Source organism: Pongo pygmaeus, chromosome 19 (assembly GCF_028885625.2).
Source record: "Pongo pygmaeus isolate AG05252 chromosome 19, NHGRI_mPonPyg2-v2.0_pri, whole genome shotgun sequence".
NCBI classification, from domain to species: Eukaryota; Metazoa; Chordata; class Mammalia; order Primates; family Hominidae; genus Pongo; species Pongo pygmaeus.
Window position 1 is genome coordinate 94,022,296 of NC_072392.2, and position 17,860 is coordinate 94,040,155.

The 17,860-nt window shown below is 45.5% G+C and overlaps 1 protein-coding gene across 6 annotated transcripts in view; it reads left to right on the forward strand.

Annotated features, from left to right (window-relative positions):
* The first annotated feature begins 361 nt into the window (after positions 1 to 361).
* Positions 362 to 17,860, forward strand: part of UNK (unk zinc finger) — a 41,868-nt gene continuing 24,369 nt past the window's right edge. For 5 of the 6 annotated variants that reach the window (XM_054458797.2, XM_063655368.1, XM_054458798.2 and 2 more), the window contains exon 1: positions 362 to 1,826. In XM_054458797.2, coding sequence (XP_054314772.1) covers positions 1,723 to 1,826 — 104 coding nt within the window. In that variant the 5' untranslated portion in view covers positions 362 to 1,722. Of the gene's footprint in view, positions 1,827 to 8,578; positions 8,839 to 9,131; positions 9,301 to 17,860 lie in introns of all 6 variants that reach the window. The other variant, XM_063655369.1, reaches the window with a different exon arrangement.

The window sequence follows — 17,860 nt, forward strand, 5'->3', positions numbered from 1 at the left end:
AAACAAAACCCAACAGTGAATGTGATGTAGCCTTGTAGGCTACTGTCCTAGTTCCTCTTGTTACCAACTTGCTGAGTAACTTTGTGCAAGTTACTTAGCTTCTCTGGGTTTCGGTTTCCTCTTTTGTAAATTAAGCAGTTTGGATGATATCATCTCCCAATTCTACCAGCACACACTTATTCTGAAGCTCACGATATACATCTATTATTTAAAATCTAGTGCTGTGAACTCTATTTCTTCAGTCAGATCACACTTGAGTATTGTGAGGCTAACATAAACCAATTAACTTGCGTTTAATCATAGGATTAAAGCAATATACTACAACTTTTATTTATCCTTTTGTAATTTTTCATTTTCAAACGCCCCTAGTGGCTAAACGATTTAGCCTGTTTAGGAAATGCCAGTTTCTCAACTCTGTAATGTGGCTTCTGATGTGAGAGAACTTGGAGCTAAATAAAATTAGTATATGTCACTCAAACATTAACGATTTTCCATTAGCCCCACCACCCTTCACCCCTAAGGTTATTTGGAATGTGTTTCTTTAATGAGATAATCATTTGTTAATGTAATCCCATCTAAGAAAATATAAATCAAAACCAGTGGATTTGAAATAGATTCAATATGAAAAACCAAATTAAATGACAACTGTTAAAATATCTACGGAGAACATTCTAAAACTCACAGAAACAAATGCCTAGGTCTGGGGCATCTGGCTTATTTTATAAAGTGAAGAACTTTGCTTGACTGGTGGGAAGCAGAGAGGGGAAAGATAATGTCCCAAGTAAAAAGGCTGACGTCCAGAGAAGAAAACTAGAGTGGGTAAATACGGGCACGCCCTACTCAAACCCAGGCCTTTCCTCTGGACCCTGTGATGCTTCTCAACACTGGCAACTTGTCAGTGTACCTCAGAGACTATTCTAGGCGGAGATTAAATTCGTCCTTGGCCCTTAATGTACTGGAAACAAGTTGGTCAGGCCACGTGTCAGGCTGAGAAAGCACACAAGTCGTGGAGTTCCAGGTGTCGAGGTTGGCAAAGGTAAATGAGGCGCCTTGGCAAACGCGCGGGAACTGTAGCGTGCGGTGTACCTCCTCCTTAGCAAAGCTTTCTCAATGCCTCTTAGGTTAGACCCGCCGCAGGGATGAAGGGGTTGCTGGCGGATTGCAGGTGCCTGCAGCACAGGGCCCAGAACTAAGAACGGACAACACAGATTCTTAAGCCCTGCTTGGAGGCACTGCTGTGAGCTGGCATTAGAACCGAACCTAGCTGTACTAAGTATAAAGGCAAAGTAGTTATGACACTGTTGGCAGTGAAATTATACTTGGAACTCTTTCGCAGAAATCGCTAGGGACTCGCTAGCTCTGGGCCCCTTCTCCTCCAGGCTCTCCAGTTTCATGGAAAGGCTTCCCTATGAAACTGAAAACGCGCTGGTAAGACGGAGAAATGCGACCGGACTGCAATTCCCAGAAGCCGTCGCAGGCCCTCAGCATCCGGGACACTAGCAGCAAGGATCCCTGGGTATTGTGGTCCTGTGCTTTGCCAGCAACCCTCTGCCGACGGTAAAATTCCAGCCGGACATAGAACCACAACTCCCAGCAACCCCTGCTGCCGTGTGGGGGGTCTTCACGTTCTCGTGGCGCGGCGCAAGCGCACTGGGTCCTCGGCGCGGACCGCGCAGACTGAATAATAAAAGGGGAGCGGCGAAGAGGCAGGAAGACAAGACCATGTCGAAGGGCCCCGGGCCCGGCGGCTCCGCAGCTTCCTCGGCGCCCCCGGCCGCTACCGCTCAGGTGCTGCAGGCACAGCCCGAGAAACCGCAGCACTACACGTACGTAGAGCCCCCCCCCGCCGCGCGCGCACGCCTGACGTCAGCGGCCAGCGTGAGTCACGCGCGCAGGGAGAGCGCGAGGCGGCCTCTTCCTCCCCCTCTTCCTCCTCCGGCCCGGCCCAGACCGGTTCCAACCTGCTGGGGCCGGTCCCAACTGCCTCCAACTGCCACCAACCTCTGGTCGGGCTGTGGGGCGGGAAACTCGGTCCCGGCCGCCGAGTGGGGAAGGCGGGAGCTCGGGATGCAGAGTGCACTCTCCCTAGGCCAGGCTTTCGAGGCCTAACTGTTCCTCAGACCATAAAACCACAGTAGTAGGCTCCTTGGGGGCAGTGAGAAGTCCCAGACACAACCAAGACGAGTTCCCTGGGGTCCAGCCCCAGAACCCACCTATGAATGATGATTAGCGTGAAGTCCTGTCAGGAGATTCCATGCAGTTTGCACAGGAAGCCTTTTGTGTCCCTAAGGCTCGTAGGTTGTCCACGAGGGCCACCCTTGCTTGAATTCACAGTCGACGTAGATAAACATGCAAAGATGGAAACGTGTCCGTGCGTGCCTATGACCGTTTCCCTCGCGGGCTGTGCGGAGCCTGAATCTGGGAGCCCGATGGTGATGGGTTCCAAGTATGTCTGCAGGCTCAGCAGAAATGTGGCATTAGAGGGAGCCCCAAATACTGACACTACCGGAGTCCAGCAAGATGGGAAAACCTCTTCCTGGAAGTCTTGCATCTGTGTGCTTTTAGGTCGCTGTCTTCATTTCCTTCAAGCCACATTAAGCATTCCCTAGAGTTAGGTGATGTGGGAGAAAGACGAATAAGGGGGCGGTTTCTCCTGTTAAGGAAAATGTTGCTTTCCATTTTCCCTGATGCTCTGTGAATGCCTCTCATCCCCATGGGCTCCTGAGTGATGTGCATGTTTGAAAGGATCCCCAGCTGCTAGAGGTTTTGGAACCTGGGGGGTTGAACAGCTCTTAAGTTGTTCAGTGAACGAAGAACAGAATCATCTGTTGGAGTAGAAAGAACTCAAACCAGTCAGGAGGAACTCTTGTTATAGAAGACTTTGGGAAACTGTTCTGGGGTTGGGGAACATTGGTTATAGGAAGTGTATGGTTTCTTTGTGGGATTCTCTGTTGTTGGCTGAAATCATTTAAGCTTCTTGACTACAGTCTGACTCACGTTAACCATTCCTTTTCTGATATGGACATTGCTTTCCTGGTCCTTACTGGAGATCTTTCGCAGTCTTTCCATTGATTTTGGTGAGATGTTCTTAGCTCAAAGACTACTGATCAGTTGAATGGTGTAGTCTTGATTTTCGAATCTGGAAACTTCACATAATTGGAACTTCTTTATAATCTCTGGTTGCTCAGATCACTGTATTTAGCAAAATAAAACACATTTTGAGTCATGAGAGTCTTGGTTTCAGCAACTTATGTTTCTGTGTTGTGTTGTCATTGAGCATACTATGGAATCTGTATTAGAAAGGCTTTCTTATTTTGGAATTGACAGGTGAAACAAGTGAACAGCTGATTAAATGTCAGTATCTGAGTCTTTGTTCTCTTGATCCTCGTTTGTTTAAAACCTATCTTTCCGGCCGGGCGTGGTAGCTCTCACGCCTGTAATCACAGCATTTTGGGAGGCCGAGGCGGATCGCGTGAGGTCAAGAGTTCGAGACCAGCCTGCCCAATATGGCAAAATCCCGTCTCTACTAAAAATACAAAAAAATTAGCTGGGTGTGCTGGCGGGCGCCTGTAATCCCAGCTACTCAGGAGGCTGAGGCAGGAGAATCGCTTGAACCTGGGAGGCGGAGGTGGCAGTGAGCCCAGATCGTACCACTGCACTCTAGCCTGAGCGACAAGAGCAAAACTGCGTCTCAAAAAACAGAAACAAAAACAAAAAAACTCCTGCCTTTCCATTCCTTGTGGGTAAGTATAGAGTAATGGGACCTGGCTTTTGAGGTGTCTTAGGAAATCAACAGGAGTAGGTGAAATAGCCAAGCTTGATGGGAGGTTGTAGGTGTTCTTATCTCTTTGTCTTCGTATGTATGTGTGTTTTTATATTTGTATTTCCAAAAATCAGAGATAGAAATCAGCGGTCTTTCTTGCTAGACTTACCAGCATTCAGAAGCTGTGATGACATGGAAAACTTCATCCCCTAGTCCTCCTAGGGCTGAGGTGCAGGGAGCATGAGGACACATATGATGGAACCAGCACACTTGCTGGCTCTGATTTTTCTTTTTCTTTTTTTTAAGATATGGTCTCTGTCATCCAGGCTATAGTGCAGTGTCACGAACTCAGCTCACTGTAGCCTCGACCTCCCTGGCTCAAGTGATCCTCCCACCTCAGCCTCCTGAGTAGCTGGGACTACAGGCACACCTGGATACATTTTTTTGGTATTTTTTGTAGAGACGTGATTTTGCCATGTTGCCCAGGCTGGTCTCGAACTCCTGTGATCAAGCAGGCACAAGCAATCTACTGTTGGGCCTTGGCCTCCCAAAGTGCTGGGAGGCCACCACACCCCGCTTTTTTTTCTCAAAAGAGACATGGGCAGGGTGCGGTTGCTCATGCCTGTAATCCCAGCACTTTGGGAGCCTGAGGTGGGTGGATCACTTGAGGTCAGGAGTTCGAGACCAACCTGGCCAACATGGAAACCCCGTCTACTAAAAAATACAAAAAATTAGTCAGGCCTAGTGGCACACATCTGTAGTCCCAGCTACTTGGGAGGCTGAGGCAGGAGAATCGTTTGAACCCAGGAGGCGGAGGTTGCAGTGAGTGGAGATCGTGCCACTGCACTCCAACCTGGGTGACAGAGTGAGACTTGGTCCAGAAAAAAAAAAAAGAGAGACGTGATCTCTCTATGTTAACCAGGTGGACTTGAATTCCTGGGCTCAAGCAGTCCTCCTTTAGCCTCCTGAGTAGCTGGGACTACGGGCACATACCACCATACCTGCTTCCCCCCACCCCCATAAGGTAAATTCATTTATTGCCCTTGGGAGTTAGGGGGCGGGAGCATTTTGATTTTGATTTTAAATGAAAATTTGAGCTGCTTGGGAGGTAAACAGTGGGTACACATAGATGTACAGAGTGGAATAATAATTGATCATTGATAATAACTGATCCCATTTTGAATACAGAGATAGACCCCTTTTGAATATTTGTATGTTTTTGCCTGTCAATTTTTTCTTTTTTTTTTTGGAGACGAAGTCTCACTCTGTTGCCCAAGCTGGAGTGCAGTGGCGTGATCTCAGCTTACTGCAACCTCCACCTCCCGGGTTTAAGCAATTCTCCTGTTTCAGCTTCCTAAGTAGCTGGGACTACAGGCACACGCCACCATGGCTGGCTAATTTTTGTATTTTTAGTAGAGACAGGGTTTCACTATGTTGGCCAGGCTGGTCTCGACTCCTAACCTTGTGATCCACCCACCTTGGCCTCCCAAACTGCTGGGATTACAGGCGTGAGCCACTGTTCCCATCTGCCTGTCAAATTTTTTACCTTTTTAAACTTTTCTTTATTTATTTATTTGTATTTTTAGTAGAGATGGGGTTTCACCATGTTGTTCAGGCTGGTCTTGAACTCCTGACCTCGTGATCTGCCCGCCTCGGCCTCCCAAAGTGCTGGGATTACAGGTGTGAGCCACCGCGCCCAGCCACTTTTATTTTTATTTTTAATTTTTTTATTTTTAATTTTTTTTTGTCACCCAGGTTGGCTGGACAGAGCAAGAGACAGGATCTTGCTCTGTCACCCAGGCTGGTGTACAGTGGCATGGGAAGGCGTGAGCCTGAGAAGGTGTGAGCCACCTCAACTGGCCTTTCTTACACATTAATTAATTTTGTATAGTTTTATACCTGATGTTATTTGAAATTAGGTAACATGCTGTAGTCTTTGCAATAATCCAGAGACACTTGTGTGATAATTGAGTCTCACTCACCATAACGGTAATCTTGGCAAACACAGTTGAATACACCAAAAGCAAAAAATTATGTTCCCATTGGTTTCTGTTTCTTGCCCTTCATTCTTGTGCTGAAATTAAAGTTCTTAGAGTTTGAGCCCTCCTTTTCCTAAACCAAGAGGATTATTCATAACGTAGTTTGAAGGATAATTTTGTTGATTTTTTTTTTCTAAACTCTTGAATAATCTTGCTTTAAGGGAAACTTTGGAATAATCCTTTCAGCAAATTGGTGTAGCAGGCACTTGTGCTAGACTTAGGAATCCAGTCCTTTTAGAAAACAGTTATGTCAGAAGTTCCTTTATTATACAGCTCCAAGTATTTGCTTAGCACTTAGTAAAATGATAATGTATATGTATTGTTATTCTTCCAATACAAGAACCACATGACCTCTTTTTTTTTTTTTTTCCTGAGACCGAGTCTCGCTCTGTTGCCCTTGGCTGGAGTGCAGTGGCGCGATCTCGGCTCACTGCAAGCTCCGCCTCCTGGGTTCACGCCATTCTCCTGCCTCAGCCTCCCGAGTAGCTGGGAGTACAGGCGCCTGCTGCCACGCCCGGCTAATTCTTTGTATTTTTAGTAGAGACGGGGGTTTCACTGTGTTGGCCAGGATGGTCTCGATCTCCTGACCTCGTGATCTGCCCGCCTCAGCCTCCCAAAGAGCTGGGATTACAGGCATGAACCACCGCGCCCGGCCTGTGACCTCCTTTTACTAGACAGTTTGTCTTCTAATTTGACAAATAATGAATTTAATTCAGCTTTATTTATAATAATATACTGTCATATATTGGAAGAGTTTTATAAAAACGTTTAAGAATGAGGCGAACTTCTGTAGCAATCATGTCTCAAAATGTATCTACAAGTTTAACTACCTTTTGGCTTTTTGCTATATTAACAGTTATACTATTGAAAGTGTATAGCTGAGCAGGGCGTAGTAGCTCACATCTGTAATCCCAGCACTTTGGGAGGCTGAGGTGGGTGGATCATTAGGTCAGGAGTTCGAGACCAGCCTGGCCAACGTGGTAAAACCCCGTCTCTACTAAAAATACAAAAAAATAGCTGGGCGTGGTGGTGGGCGCCTGTAATCCCAGCTACTGAGAAGGCTGAGGCAGGAGAATCATTTGAACTTGGGAGGCGGAGGTTGCAGTGAGCCGAGATTGCGCCATTGCACTCCAGCCTGGGTGACAAGACTAGACTCCGTCTCAAACAAAAACAAAAAAATAAAATACAAAAATTAGCTGGGTGTGGTGGCGCGCACTGAGGCAGGAGAATTGCTTGAACCCGGGAGGCGGGGGTTGCAGTGAGCCGAGATCTCGCCACTGCCCTCCAGCCTGGGCAACAGAGCCAGACTCCATCTCAAGGAAAAAAAAAAAGTTTATTCTTGAAAGGTCACAGAAAAACTACCATGTGAAAATCCAGCTGGGTATGGTAGCTATAGTCCCAACTCGTTGGGAAGCTGAAGCAGGAGGATCACTTGAGCCCAGGAGTTCCAGACCAGCATGGGCAACATAGTAAGACCTCCTCTCTACTAAAAATTAAAAAAACGAGCCTGGTGTGGTGGTGTGCACCTGTGGTCCTGGATACTCAGGAGGCTGAGGTGGGAGGATCCCTGAGCCCGGGAGATTGAGGCTACAGTGAGCCAAGATTGTGTTACTGTACTCCAGCCTGGGTGACAGAGCAAGACCCTATCTGAAAAATAAATAAATAATTGGCTGGGCGTGGTGGCTCACGCCTGTAATCTTGACACTTTGGGAGGCCGAGGCGAGCGGATCACTTGAGGTCAGGAGTTCGGGACCAGCCTGGCCATCATGGCAAGACTCCATCTCTACTAAAAATACAAATATTAGCCAGGCGTGGTGGTGCATGCCTGTAATCCCAGCTACTCGGGAGGCTGAGCCAGGAGAATCACTTGAACCCAGGAGGCGGAGGTTGCGGAGGTTGCAGTGAGCCAAGATCACGCTACTACACTCCAGCCTGGGCAACAGAGCGAGACTCTGGCTTGAAAAAAATAATAAAATAAAAATAAATAAATAAATATTAAACTCTCTGAGTTTCTGACCTTATTGTTTTGACCCCATGCGAGGAAGTATACCTCAAAGACCAATCATGTCTTCATGCCTTCAACTACAGTGACTGCAGTCGGTTCTCAGACTTCTTAATGCCCTCATGTTAAAGGAAAATGAAATTCTAGTTTAGTGAAGGTTTGCAGGAGTTTTCTGGCCACTTGGTGATTTCTTATAGGTCGACAGAGAATAAATACTTTATAGCTTCATCTGTCTAGGCATCATTTAAATTTAGGACTGGTTTCCTGGGCATCGAAGTAAACAAAGATAATGTGGCAATACTTCCATAGATAACTCTTTTCAGGCAGTTTTGTCAGTTTATGTTTTATATAAATGTCATTAACTTCACTTGATTGCATCTGATTGTATTTTGGAAAATCCTGAACATGAACATGTATTTAAGTCATTATTGCAAATTACAATAAAATGGTGCATGCATTAGTAGAGTACTACTTGTTGCACAACAGAAGTCATTGGAAGCGTTACTAAGCAACCTCAGCGAGAACAAGCTACATTACCAAGGAACATTTCTGGATCTTGTTTACTTGTTTATCAAGGAGAACTAATTTCTTGCAGGACAGAAATTAGGAGCTCATTGTGGCCTTCATTTAATCCCACAAAGTCCCCGTTAACAAGTGTTAAGTGCCCTTGCTAAGGGTAGATTCTTAAGCTTAACACCTAGTTGATATTTGCTATTATCTAAATTATTAAAGTCAAGATTTGCTTAATGGTTAAGTTTTTTTGTTTTAATCCAGCTATGTTAAATACTAAAGAAGGCTTCCCCACAACCCATATGCATCTGCTTTGACTGGTGGTTTCTATCATCCTACAAAGACTGTGACTTATTGGTGAGGGCAGCTGGACAACTCTGAGAGCAACTTAGAGAAATCCATCTTGGGCACACTCTATAAAGGAGCTCCTTCTCTGCAAATAGCACCCCAGATAAGTGCACAAAAGCAAGATACCCTCGTGGACCTACACGTCCTCCCGCTTTTCAACACCCTGATGCCTGAAGGTGAGGTCTCTTTCCTGTGTGTCTTAGAAGCCATGAGCACGCTTAGGTAACTAGAGCCCTGCCACAGCCTGAGCAGCACAGCACACATCTGCAGGCTTTCCTGCCAGACCTTTACCTAAAGGTAATTTTTCTCATTAGGAGAGACTCCAGGTCGAGAGTGATGACAGTAAGGTTGCATTTAAAGCTGCATTACATTAAATAGTGGACTGGTCTAGTGATTATTTTCCCACACTGGGCAATATTTGCTTAATGATTAAGTTTTTTTGTTTTTGTTTTTGTTTTTTTTAATCCAGCTATGGTTGATACTAAAGGAGGTTTTCCCACTATCCGTATGCATCTTCTCTGTTTTGAGATTGCAACTATGGACAGTTATGGCTAATCCTAGTAGCTTGTCTTCCCTTCTTTTAACATCTTGGATGAATTTGGGTCACACTAATTGTTATGTGAAGATGGATGTTGAATGTAAGTTTCTCTGCCATTCTTAGCCAATATATAAAAATTACATTAGCCTAATTGCTAACAATGCCAAGAATTTAGGTTTAGTATCCCTCTGGACAATGTAGCTTCTTGTTTTCTTACCATATAGATACTCTATATATTCACCCCAGCCAGTCATTTTAAAATACCTGCATAGGCAACAGAGGTATCTGTGGAGAAAGTGCATGGGATAATAGGTACAGGGTGATTTTGGGAGTGATGGAAATGTTCTGGAATTAGATATGGTGAAGGTTACATAACATGGGTGAATACACTAAAAACCACTGAAATGTACAAGTGGTGAGTTTGTGTGCTCTCTGAATTATATCTCAAATTGTTAAAAAGTTAATTAAAAAATCAGTGTATATGAGTCCCTCCTACCATAGAGAGGGCTTCAAGCGCATGGCCTATTGCCAAGGCTCAGCAGCAGTGGTTCAGTGTGGGAAAGCCTGTGGTTTGCACAAAGCTCCTTGGTGCCCTTTTCCCAGCTTTCTCAGTGGCTTAGGCCCTGTGTATCTATTCTAGTTGAATGCCGCCATGTTGTAAGTCTGTGGAGATGTTTTGAGATAAGAAATATGCATTCAGAAAACAAGTTTGAGACTCTTAGGTGCTGGTAATTATACTTTACCTTGTCTCCAACTTGATAGCCATTCCAGGGAACAAGCAGATTTTTACCAATGCCTTCATAAGATGAATCATGTCTACTTCCTGGGGTGGGTGGGAGGTGGAAGAGAAGTTTGCCGTCTTGCTAAAATGTAATAGAGTCCATTCTTCAGGTATCGTGAGTGTTTTAAGGTTTACATGGGCATTTCTTTAAGGACAGGCTATGTGTTTTGGGAATTAAAATGATATCAGTGGCTATACTATATTAGTTCAAGTAATCACAACAAACTTTTTATTATTTCTCTATAAAATCCCTCAACTTTCACCCCTTTTTTCTTTGCCAGTGTGTAGAATTTGACAGCAGTATCAAGAGCTGAGGAAAAAGAGAAGATGGAAAGGAGTCTAGCAACTTAAAAATCTCACAGCATTCTCTGTGAGGTGATCTTTTTTCCCGTTGGTGGCTCAATTTCTTTAGGACATAAAGAAGATACTGAGGCCTGTGACAGCCTGTGACAGTATCATCAAGTCGTATCTGAACTTATTGAACTGTTTCCTCCCCTTCCTTATTCTTTATTCACAGTTTGCTTTTCATGTGCATAAGTTGACTCATTTGTTTCCTGTTAGCATTTGAAACACCATATAGCCACCATAAGTCCTGACAAAATGACTTTTAATAAGGAGGGGGAAGGTCCATGTCCCACCTTCCTATGAAATTTTGGCCTATTCACAGGTCTCCCCCCCCACATAAGAGAAGTAGTTATGTTCTGTAAAGAAGAGGTTGATAAAAACCTTTAGCATGGTGTTTTGTGACTTAGAAGTTTTAAGTAGTCGTTCTTATATCTAAGCATTTATTAATTTTGGTAAGAACAGTACTATATGTTTCTGATGTCACTTTTACTGTTAAGAGGTGCCAGGCATCTGGTGACCTGCCACTTCAGGATTTGTGTGAATCAGACCATCTAAATATAATATAAATTAGAGACTGGTACTTGTGTTTCCTGATTAAAAACAAAGTAACCTCTGTTTTACTATTGAAGTAAGAGTACTTTATAATGAATACAAAAATGTATATTAAATATCCAGTAGAGCATGCTAAAGTGAACATTTCTGTTTTTATTTCAGCAACTTATTTTATGGTATCGTAGTTATGGCCTGTCCGAAACTCTCCGACATATTCTAAACAGCTTTCAGAGAGTCACTGAGGCTTATTTGCTACTACTCTTGTTTTTCCTTTAGCTCAGTTAAGAAATGCTTAGTTAGCCGGGCATGGTGGCTCATACCTGTAATCCCAGCACTTTGGGAGGCTGAGGTGGGTGGATCGCCTGAGGTCAGGAGTCCGAGAACAGCCTGGCCAACACAGTGAAACCCCGTCTCTACTAAAAATACAAAAAAACTAGCTGGGTGTGGTGGTGGGCATCTGTAATCCCAGCTACTAGGGAGGCTGAGGCAGGAGAATCACTAGGACCCAGGAGGCGAAGGTTGCAGTGAGCCGAGATCGTACCATCGCACTCCAACCTGGGCAACAAGAGTGAAACTCTGTCTCCAAAAAAAAAAATGCTTAGTTAACAGTTAGCATGGTAGTTAAGAGTACTGACTCCAGGGTCACACCACCTGGATTTGAGGCCCAGCTCTGTCAGTTACTAGCTGTGAGATCTTGGGCAAGTGACTTACCTCTTTGTGTATCAGTTTCCTGAGAATAGGAATATTACCTGTCTCATGGGGTTGTCATAAGGGTGAAATAAATGAGTTCATACATGTAAAGCGCTTAAAACAGTGCTTGGCACTTAGCACAGCATAGGTACTGTTCTCCGCCATTATTTGAACAGGGCCCTAGTCACTGCTTTCAGTTGCATTGCTCCTTGCTTCAACAGCCCTGATTGAATGCCTTCTTTAGTTGCATCCACACTAAAATAGATTCTTCAGTTCCTAGGGCACGCACGGGGCAGCAGCATCTTCAGAGAACAGTTCTCTCTTCCATGTCCACTTGAATTCTTATTTCATTCTCCAGTCTTTGTAGCGCCTCCATCATACTGCTTGTATCTTACATGATGGATGTGTGTTCTAAACTGACCCACGCAGTTTAGGGCCAAATACTTTGTTGTACAGAAAACAATGTACAAAGAACATGTTAGTTTAAACATATTACTAAAGTGTTATAAAACTGGAGGTTTTCCAGGCTAGCTTTTTCAGGCTAACTATGTACAGAAAAACTTTGTGGTTTTTTTTTTTTTTGTTTTTTTTTTTGGTTTTTGAGAGAGGGTCTCGCTCTGTTGCCCAGGCTGGAGTGCAGTGGTGTGATCTCCGCTCACTGCAACTTCCGCCTCCTGTGTTCAAGCGATTCTCCTGCCTCAGCCTCCTGAGTAGCTGAGATTACAGGCACGTGCCACCACACCTGGCTAACTTTTGTATTTTTAGTAGAGACGGGGTTTCACCATGTTGGCCATACTCCTGACAGGTTGGTCTCATACTGCTGACCTCAAGTGATCTGCCCATCTTGGCCTCTCAAAGTGCTGAGATTACAGGTGTGAGCCACCATGGCCAGCCAGAAAAACTTTGAATAAAGTCAAGGTATTATATAATTTGGGGGAGGATGAACGGGGGATTTTAGTACTCTCAAATATTCTCTAACATCAGTGATGTGAGTGACCCTTATATGAATCTTCCTCAGTTTCACCAGTTCTAGGCCCCATAGGGCAAGGGGACAGTTATAGAAAGAAGGGACCATGGACACACAGGACTAATTGCACACCCTTCCTGGCTCTTGTTAGTTCTTGGGGCCAGGACAGCTCACAGGTGTCAGAAAGTTCCAGTGAGCCCCAGTGAAAAGTGGGCTGAAATAATTGCCAGTGATTGGCTCCCCCACTGTAAAACACTGACTTGCTTGAGTGCCCGTAGCACTTGAACTGTGGGTTGCTGTGTGTGTGTGCACGTGCGTGTGTGCCCAGGTGCGGTAGGGAGTTTCATCGCATCTAGGAGCTTCATAGTGGCCATAAGATCATATTGTATTTACTCTGACTAAAGGCCAGTGTGGGATCAAAGACCACCTTAAAGGTTCCGACACACTTAAAAATTCACTAGACACTTACTTTATTTGCCTGAATAATACTCCCTGAGCTTGCTTTTTCTGCCAGAGAGAATATTCTAAATCAGGATCACTTTAGAAGATTTGGAAACCACATCTCTATAGCTGTGTAGTGTGTCAGATCCATCCAAATATTTAAAGCTTTTTTGTTTGTTTGTTTGTTTTTTTTGAGATATGGTCTTACTCTGTCACCCAGGCTAGAGTGCAGTGATGTAATCATAGCTCACTGCAGCCTTGAACTCCTGGGCTCAAATGATCCTCTCTCACTTTAGCCTTCTGAGTAGCTGGGACTGCAGGTGTGTACCACCACACCCAACTAATTTTTTATTTTTAAATTTGTTTTGTGAAGTCAGGGTCTTACTGTGTTGCCAGGCTGGTCTGGAACTTCTGGCTTCAAGCAGTCGTCCTGCCTCTGCTCCCCAAAGTGCTGGGCCTGAGACACCACACCCAGCCTAAACTAAAAGCCATTTTTAGTAACTCCCACCAATGTGGTTACTGTTACAAAGTTGTATGGTTTCTGGGTCATGTTTGGTATCAGAATGTGTATGTATATCCTTATAAATATGGAATGTAGAACTGATAGTAGTTTACCTATCAGATTTGCAAAAATAAGGAAAGATTTTTAGCAGCTTGTAACAAACATATACATACTTGGATAAATAATTTAGAATTTTAATCTATGGCTCATATGCTCTTACAATATTCTCTTTGAGGGTAAAACATACTTTATTCTCAAACTTAAAGAACCTTTGATAGGCCGTGAATTATGACCTCAGTGACTACATTTCTTTTTAGGAGTTACATGTGGGGGAAGGAAAGAAGTAGCTAGCAGGGTTAACATGGAAAGCAGGAGATTACAGACAAGCATCATTTGAGCCTTTGGATACTACAAATAATCTTCAAAAATGACAAGTTTTTTGGCTTTTTGTTTTTCCTTTCCTTTGGTGCTAGTTGCAGAATCCTATCATATTGTGGTTAGGTTTCAATAAAGAATGTTTAAGATTAGGACTATGTCTTGCTTTTTAAAAAGATCCTATATTCATGTTAAAGCTTGTATATATTTGTTTTTTGTTTTTGAGATGGAGTTTCGCTCTGTCCCCCAGGCTGGAGTGCGGTGGCGCAATCTCGGCTCACTACAACCTCTGCCTCCCAGGCTCAAGCAGTTGTCTGCCTCAGCCTCCCAAGCAGCTGGGACTACAGGCATGTGCCACCATACCCAGGTAATTTTTGTATTTTTAGTAGAGACGGGGTTTCGCCATGTTGGCTAGGCTGGTCTTGAACTCCTGACCTCAGGTGATCCGCCCGCCTTGGCTGCCCGAAGTGCTGGAATTACAGGCATGAGCTACCACGCCTGGCCTATACTTGTTGAAAAATATGAAATTCAATTTTTATAAGACTGGCTGTAATAAAATGAACATTAGTAGCTTATTAGGGATATGGGCAGATCTGTCAGATTGCCCTGTCTCTGCCAGCTGCTGTGTGAGGGTCATGAGTAGTGACACTAAGTGGCCAGGAGAGCAGCAGGAGCTGCAGGAACAGGTGCTTCCTCACTGGCCACTCCATCTTGAAAACTCGTGGCCCATTACCCGAGGCTGAGTGGCATCCAGAGTGAGTTATTCCACCGGCTCAATCTCTTGTCCCTTTTGTTGGGCTTACATCTTGCTGTTCACTGCATGTTTGGGATTCACGAAGTCCTGAGCAAATCTGGTGTTGCAGCGCCATCTCTTTCTGTTGGCTTGTCTTAGTTGTCTGGAGGCCATCATTGTCTTGCCTATATGTCTCTGTACTCAAATCTGTAGGTTTGTCCAAATCAGATTATAAACAAACATAAAACATACAGGGTGGACATTCATGCAGACATGCACTCCACAAAAAGATTGACCACAGCTCTTTTTTTTTTTTTTTTTTTTTTTTTAAGACAGAGTCTTGCTCTTGTCGCCCAGGCTGGAGTGCAATGGCGCGATCTCGGCTCACTGCAAGCTCCGCCTCCCGGGCTCAAGCGATTCTCCTGCCTCAGCCTCCCGAGTAGCTGGGATTACAGGTGTGTGCCACCACACCCAGCTAATTTTTGTATTTTTTAATAGAGACGGGGTTTCACCATGTTGGCCAGGCTGGTCTCGAACTGACCTCAGGTGATCCCCCCACCTCAGCCTCCCAAAGTTTTGGGATTACAGGCATGAGCCACCGCGCCTGGCCTAATTTTTGTATTTTTAATAGAGACGAGGTTTTGCCCTGTTGGCCAGGCTGGTCTTGAACTCCTGACCTCAGGTGATCTACCCACCTTGGCCTCCCAAAGTGCTGGGATTATAAGCATGCGCCACTACACCAAACCACGATTAATTTTTGTATTTTTAGTAGAGATGGGGTTTTGCCATGTTGACCAGGCTGATCTCGAACTCCTGGCCTCAGGTGATCCACCTGCCTTGGCCTCCGAAAGTGCTGGGATTACAGGCATGAGCCACCATGCCTGGCCGATACCCAGCTTTTGCCAGTAGTCATCATGATACCCATTGGTTGTTGGAGGAAATAGAAACAGGAATTAATCTGTAGTGGCTGTGCATGGTGCCTCATACCTGTAATCCCAGCACTTTGAGAGGCTAAAGAGGGTTGCTTGCTGGGCACGGTGGCTCACGCCTGTAATCCCAGCGCTTTGGGAGGCTGAGGCGGGCGGATCATGAGGTCAGGAGATCGAGACCATCCTGGCTAACACAGTGAAACCCCGTCTCTACTAAAAATACAAAAAAATTAGCCGGGCGTGGTGGCGGGTGCCTGTAGTCCCAGCTACTCAGAGGCTGAGGCAGGATAATGGTGCAAACCCAGGAGGCGGAGCTTGCAGTGAGCCGAGATCAGGCCACTGCACTCCAATCTGGGCGACAGTGCGAGACTCCATCTCAAAAACAACAAACAAAAGAGGGTTGCTGGAGGTCAGGAGTTTGAGACCAGCCTGGGCAACATGGCAAAACCTCATCTCTACAAAAAAATAAAAAATTAGCTGGGTGGGGTGGCAGGTGCCTGTAGTCCCAGCTACTCGGGAGGCTGAGGTGGGAGGATTGCTTGAGCCTGGGAGGCTGCAGTTCACTGGGAGGAGTGCACTGCACTCCAGCCTGGGTGACAGAATGAGACCCTTTTTCAAAAAAGTTAATCTGTAATGGTCTCTGCACATTCCCAGCACCAATGACAAAAGAGGAGCCAGGTGCCAGCAACCGACTCTGTGTGTGAGGCGGAAGATCTCAATTTTAGTGTTCAGGTGAGGAACAAAGCTGAGCAGACGTGATGTGGAAGAGAGAGCTTACTGAGTTAATTGCCAGGAGAAGTATCTAAGTCAGAGGTTGGAGTTGCTCCTCTGTGTTTTGCTGGCTTCGTGCAGAGCTGCTTTTGTACCAGGCTTCTACCACTTGGGGTGCTTTTTGCTTTTCTTTTCACTTCCCACATCTCAAGTACCTGCTGTGGGTCAGCTCTGTGCAGGGGTACAAAGATGATCGATGTGGCAGTGTACAAAACAGTCAGAATCCACTGTGGTGGCTGTACCAGCAGTATTCACATAGTGCAGTAGGAACATGGAAGCGGGGGCAGGCAGGGCCAGGGAACCCTCAGGGTGATCTAGACCCAGGGGACAACATGATCAAAAGTATGGAGATGTAAGGGTGTGATGCGATGGGGCATACCAACTGTTTAGAGCAGAGGTCACCTGTAATCCCAGCACTTAGGGAGCAGAGGCCAGAGGATAGCTTGAGCCCAGGAGTTCGAGACCTGCTCAGGCAATACAGCGAGCCCCCTTTCTCCACAGAAAGGGAAAAAAAAGACAAAAAAACCCAAGTATAGAGCAGAGGTCTGCAAACCGGCTTGCATGCCAAATCCAGCTTGCTGCCTGCTTTTTTATGGCCCACAAGGTAAGAATTGTTTTCACTTTTGAGACAGGTCTCAGTCTATCCTCCTGGCTGGAGTGCAGTGGCACGATCTTGGCTCACTGCAGCCTCGACCTCCCAGGCTCAAAGAATCCTCCTGCCTCAGCCTCCTGAGTAGCTGGGACTGTAGGTGTGCACCACCACACCCGGCTAATTCTTGTATTTTTTTCGTAGAGACAGCGTTTCGCCACATTGCCCAGGCTAGTCTCCCAACTCCTGAGCTCAAGTGATCCACCCGCCTTGGCCTCTCAGAGTGCTGGGATTACAGGCATGAGCCACTGTGTCCTCCCTTCACATTTTTTCAATGGTTGAAAAAAATGATATTTCATGATGTGACGATTATATGAATTTCAAAGAGTCCCTAAATAAAGCTTCCTTTTGGGCTGGGCGCGGTGGCTCATGCCTGTAATCCCAGCACTTTGGGAGGCCGAGGCAGGAGGATCATGACGTCAGGAGATCGAGACCATCCTGGCTAATAAAGTAAAACTCCACCTCTACTAAAAATAAAAAAATTAGCCGGGCATGGTGGCGGGCGCCTGTAATCCCAGCTACTCGGGAGGCTGAGGCAGGAGAATGGCATGAACCCAGGAGGCAGAACTTGCAGTGAGCCAAGATCGTGCCACTGCACTCCAGCCTGGGCAACAGAGTGAGACTCTGTCTCAAAAAATAAAAAATAAATAAAATAACACTTCCTTTGAACCTGCACTCATTCGTTTCTCTGTTGTCCTGGCTGCTTGTGCACTTCAACTACAGACTCAAGTAGTTGCAACAGGAGACTGACTATAGGTGATGCTCATTGCTTCTCATTGCTGCACTTATCAGCATACCACATTTTTTGTTTTTTTTGAGACAGAGTCTCGCTCTGTCACCCAGGCTGGAGTGCAGTGGCGCGATCTGGGCTCACTGCAGTCTCCGCCTCCTGGGTTCATACCATTCACCTGCCTCAGCCTCCCGA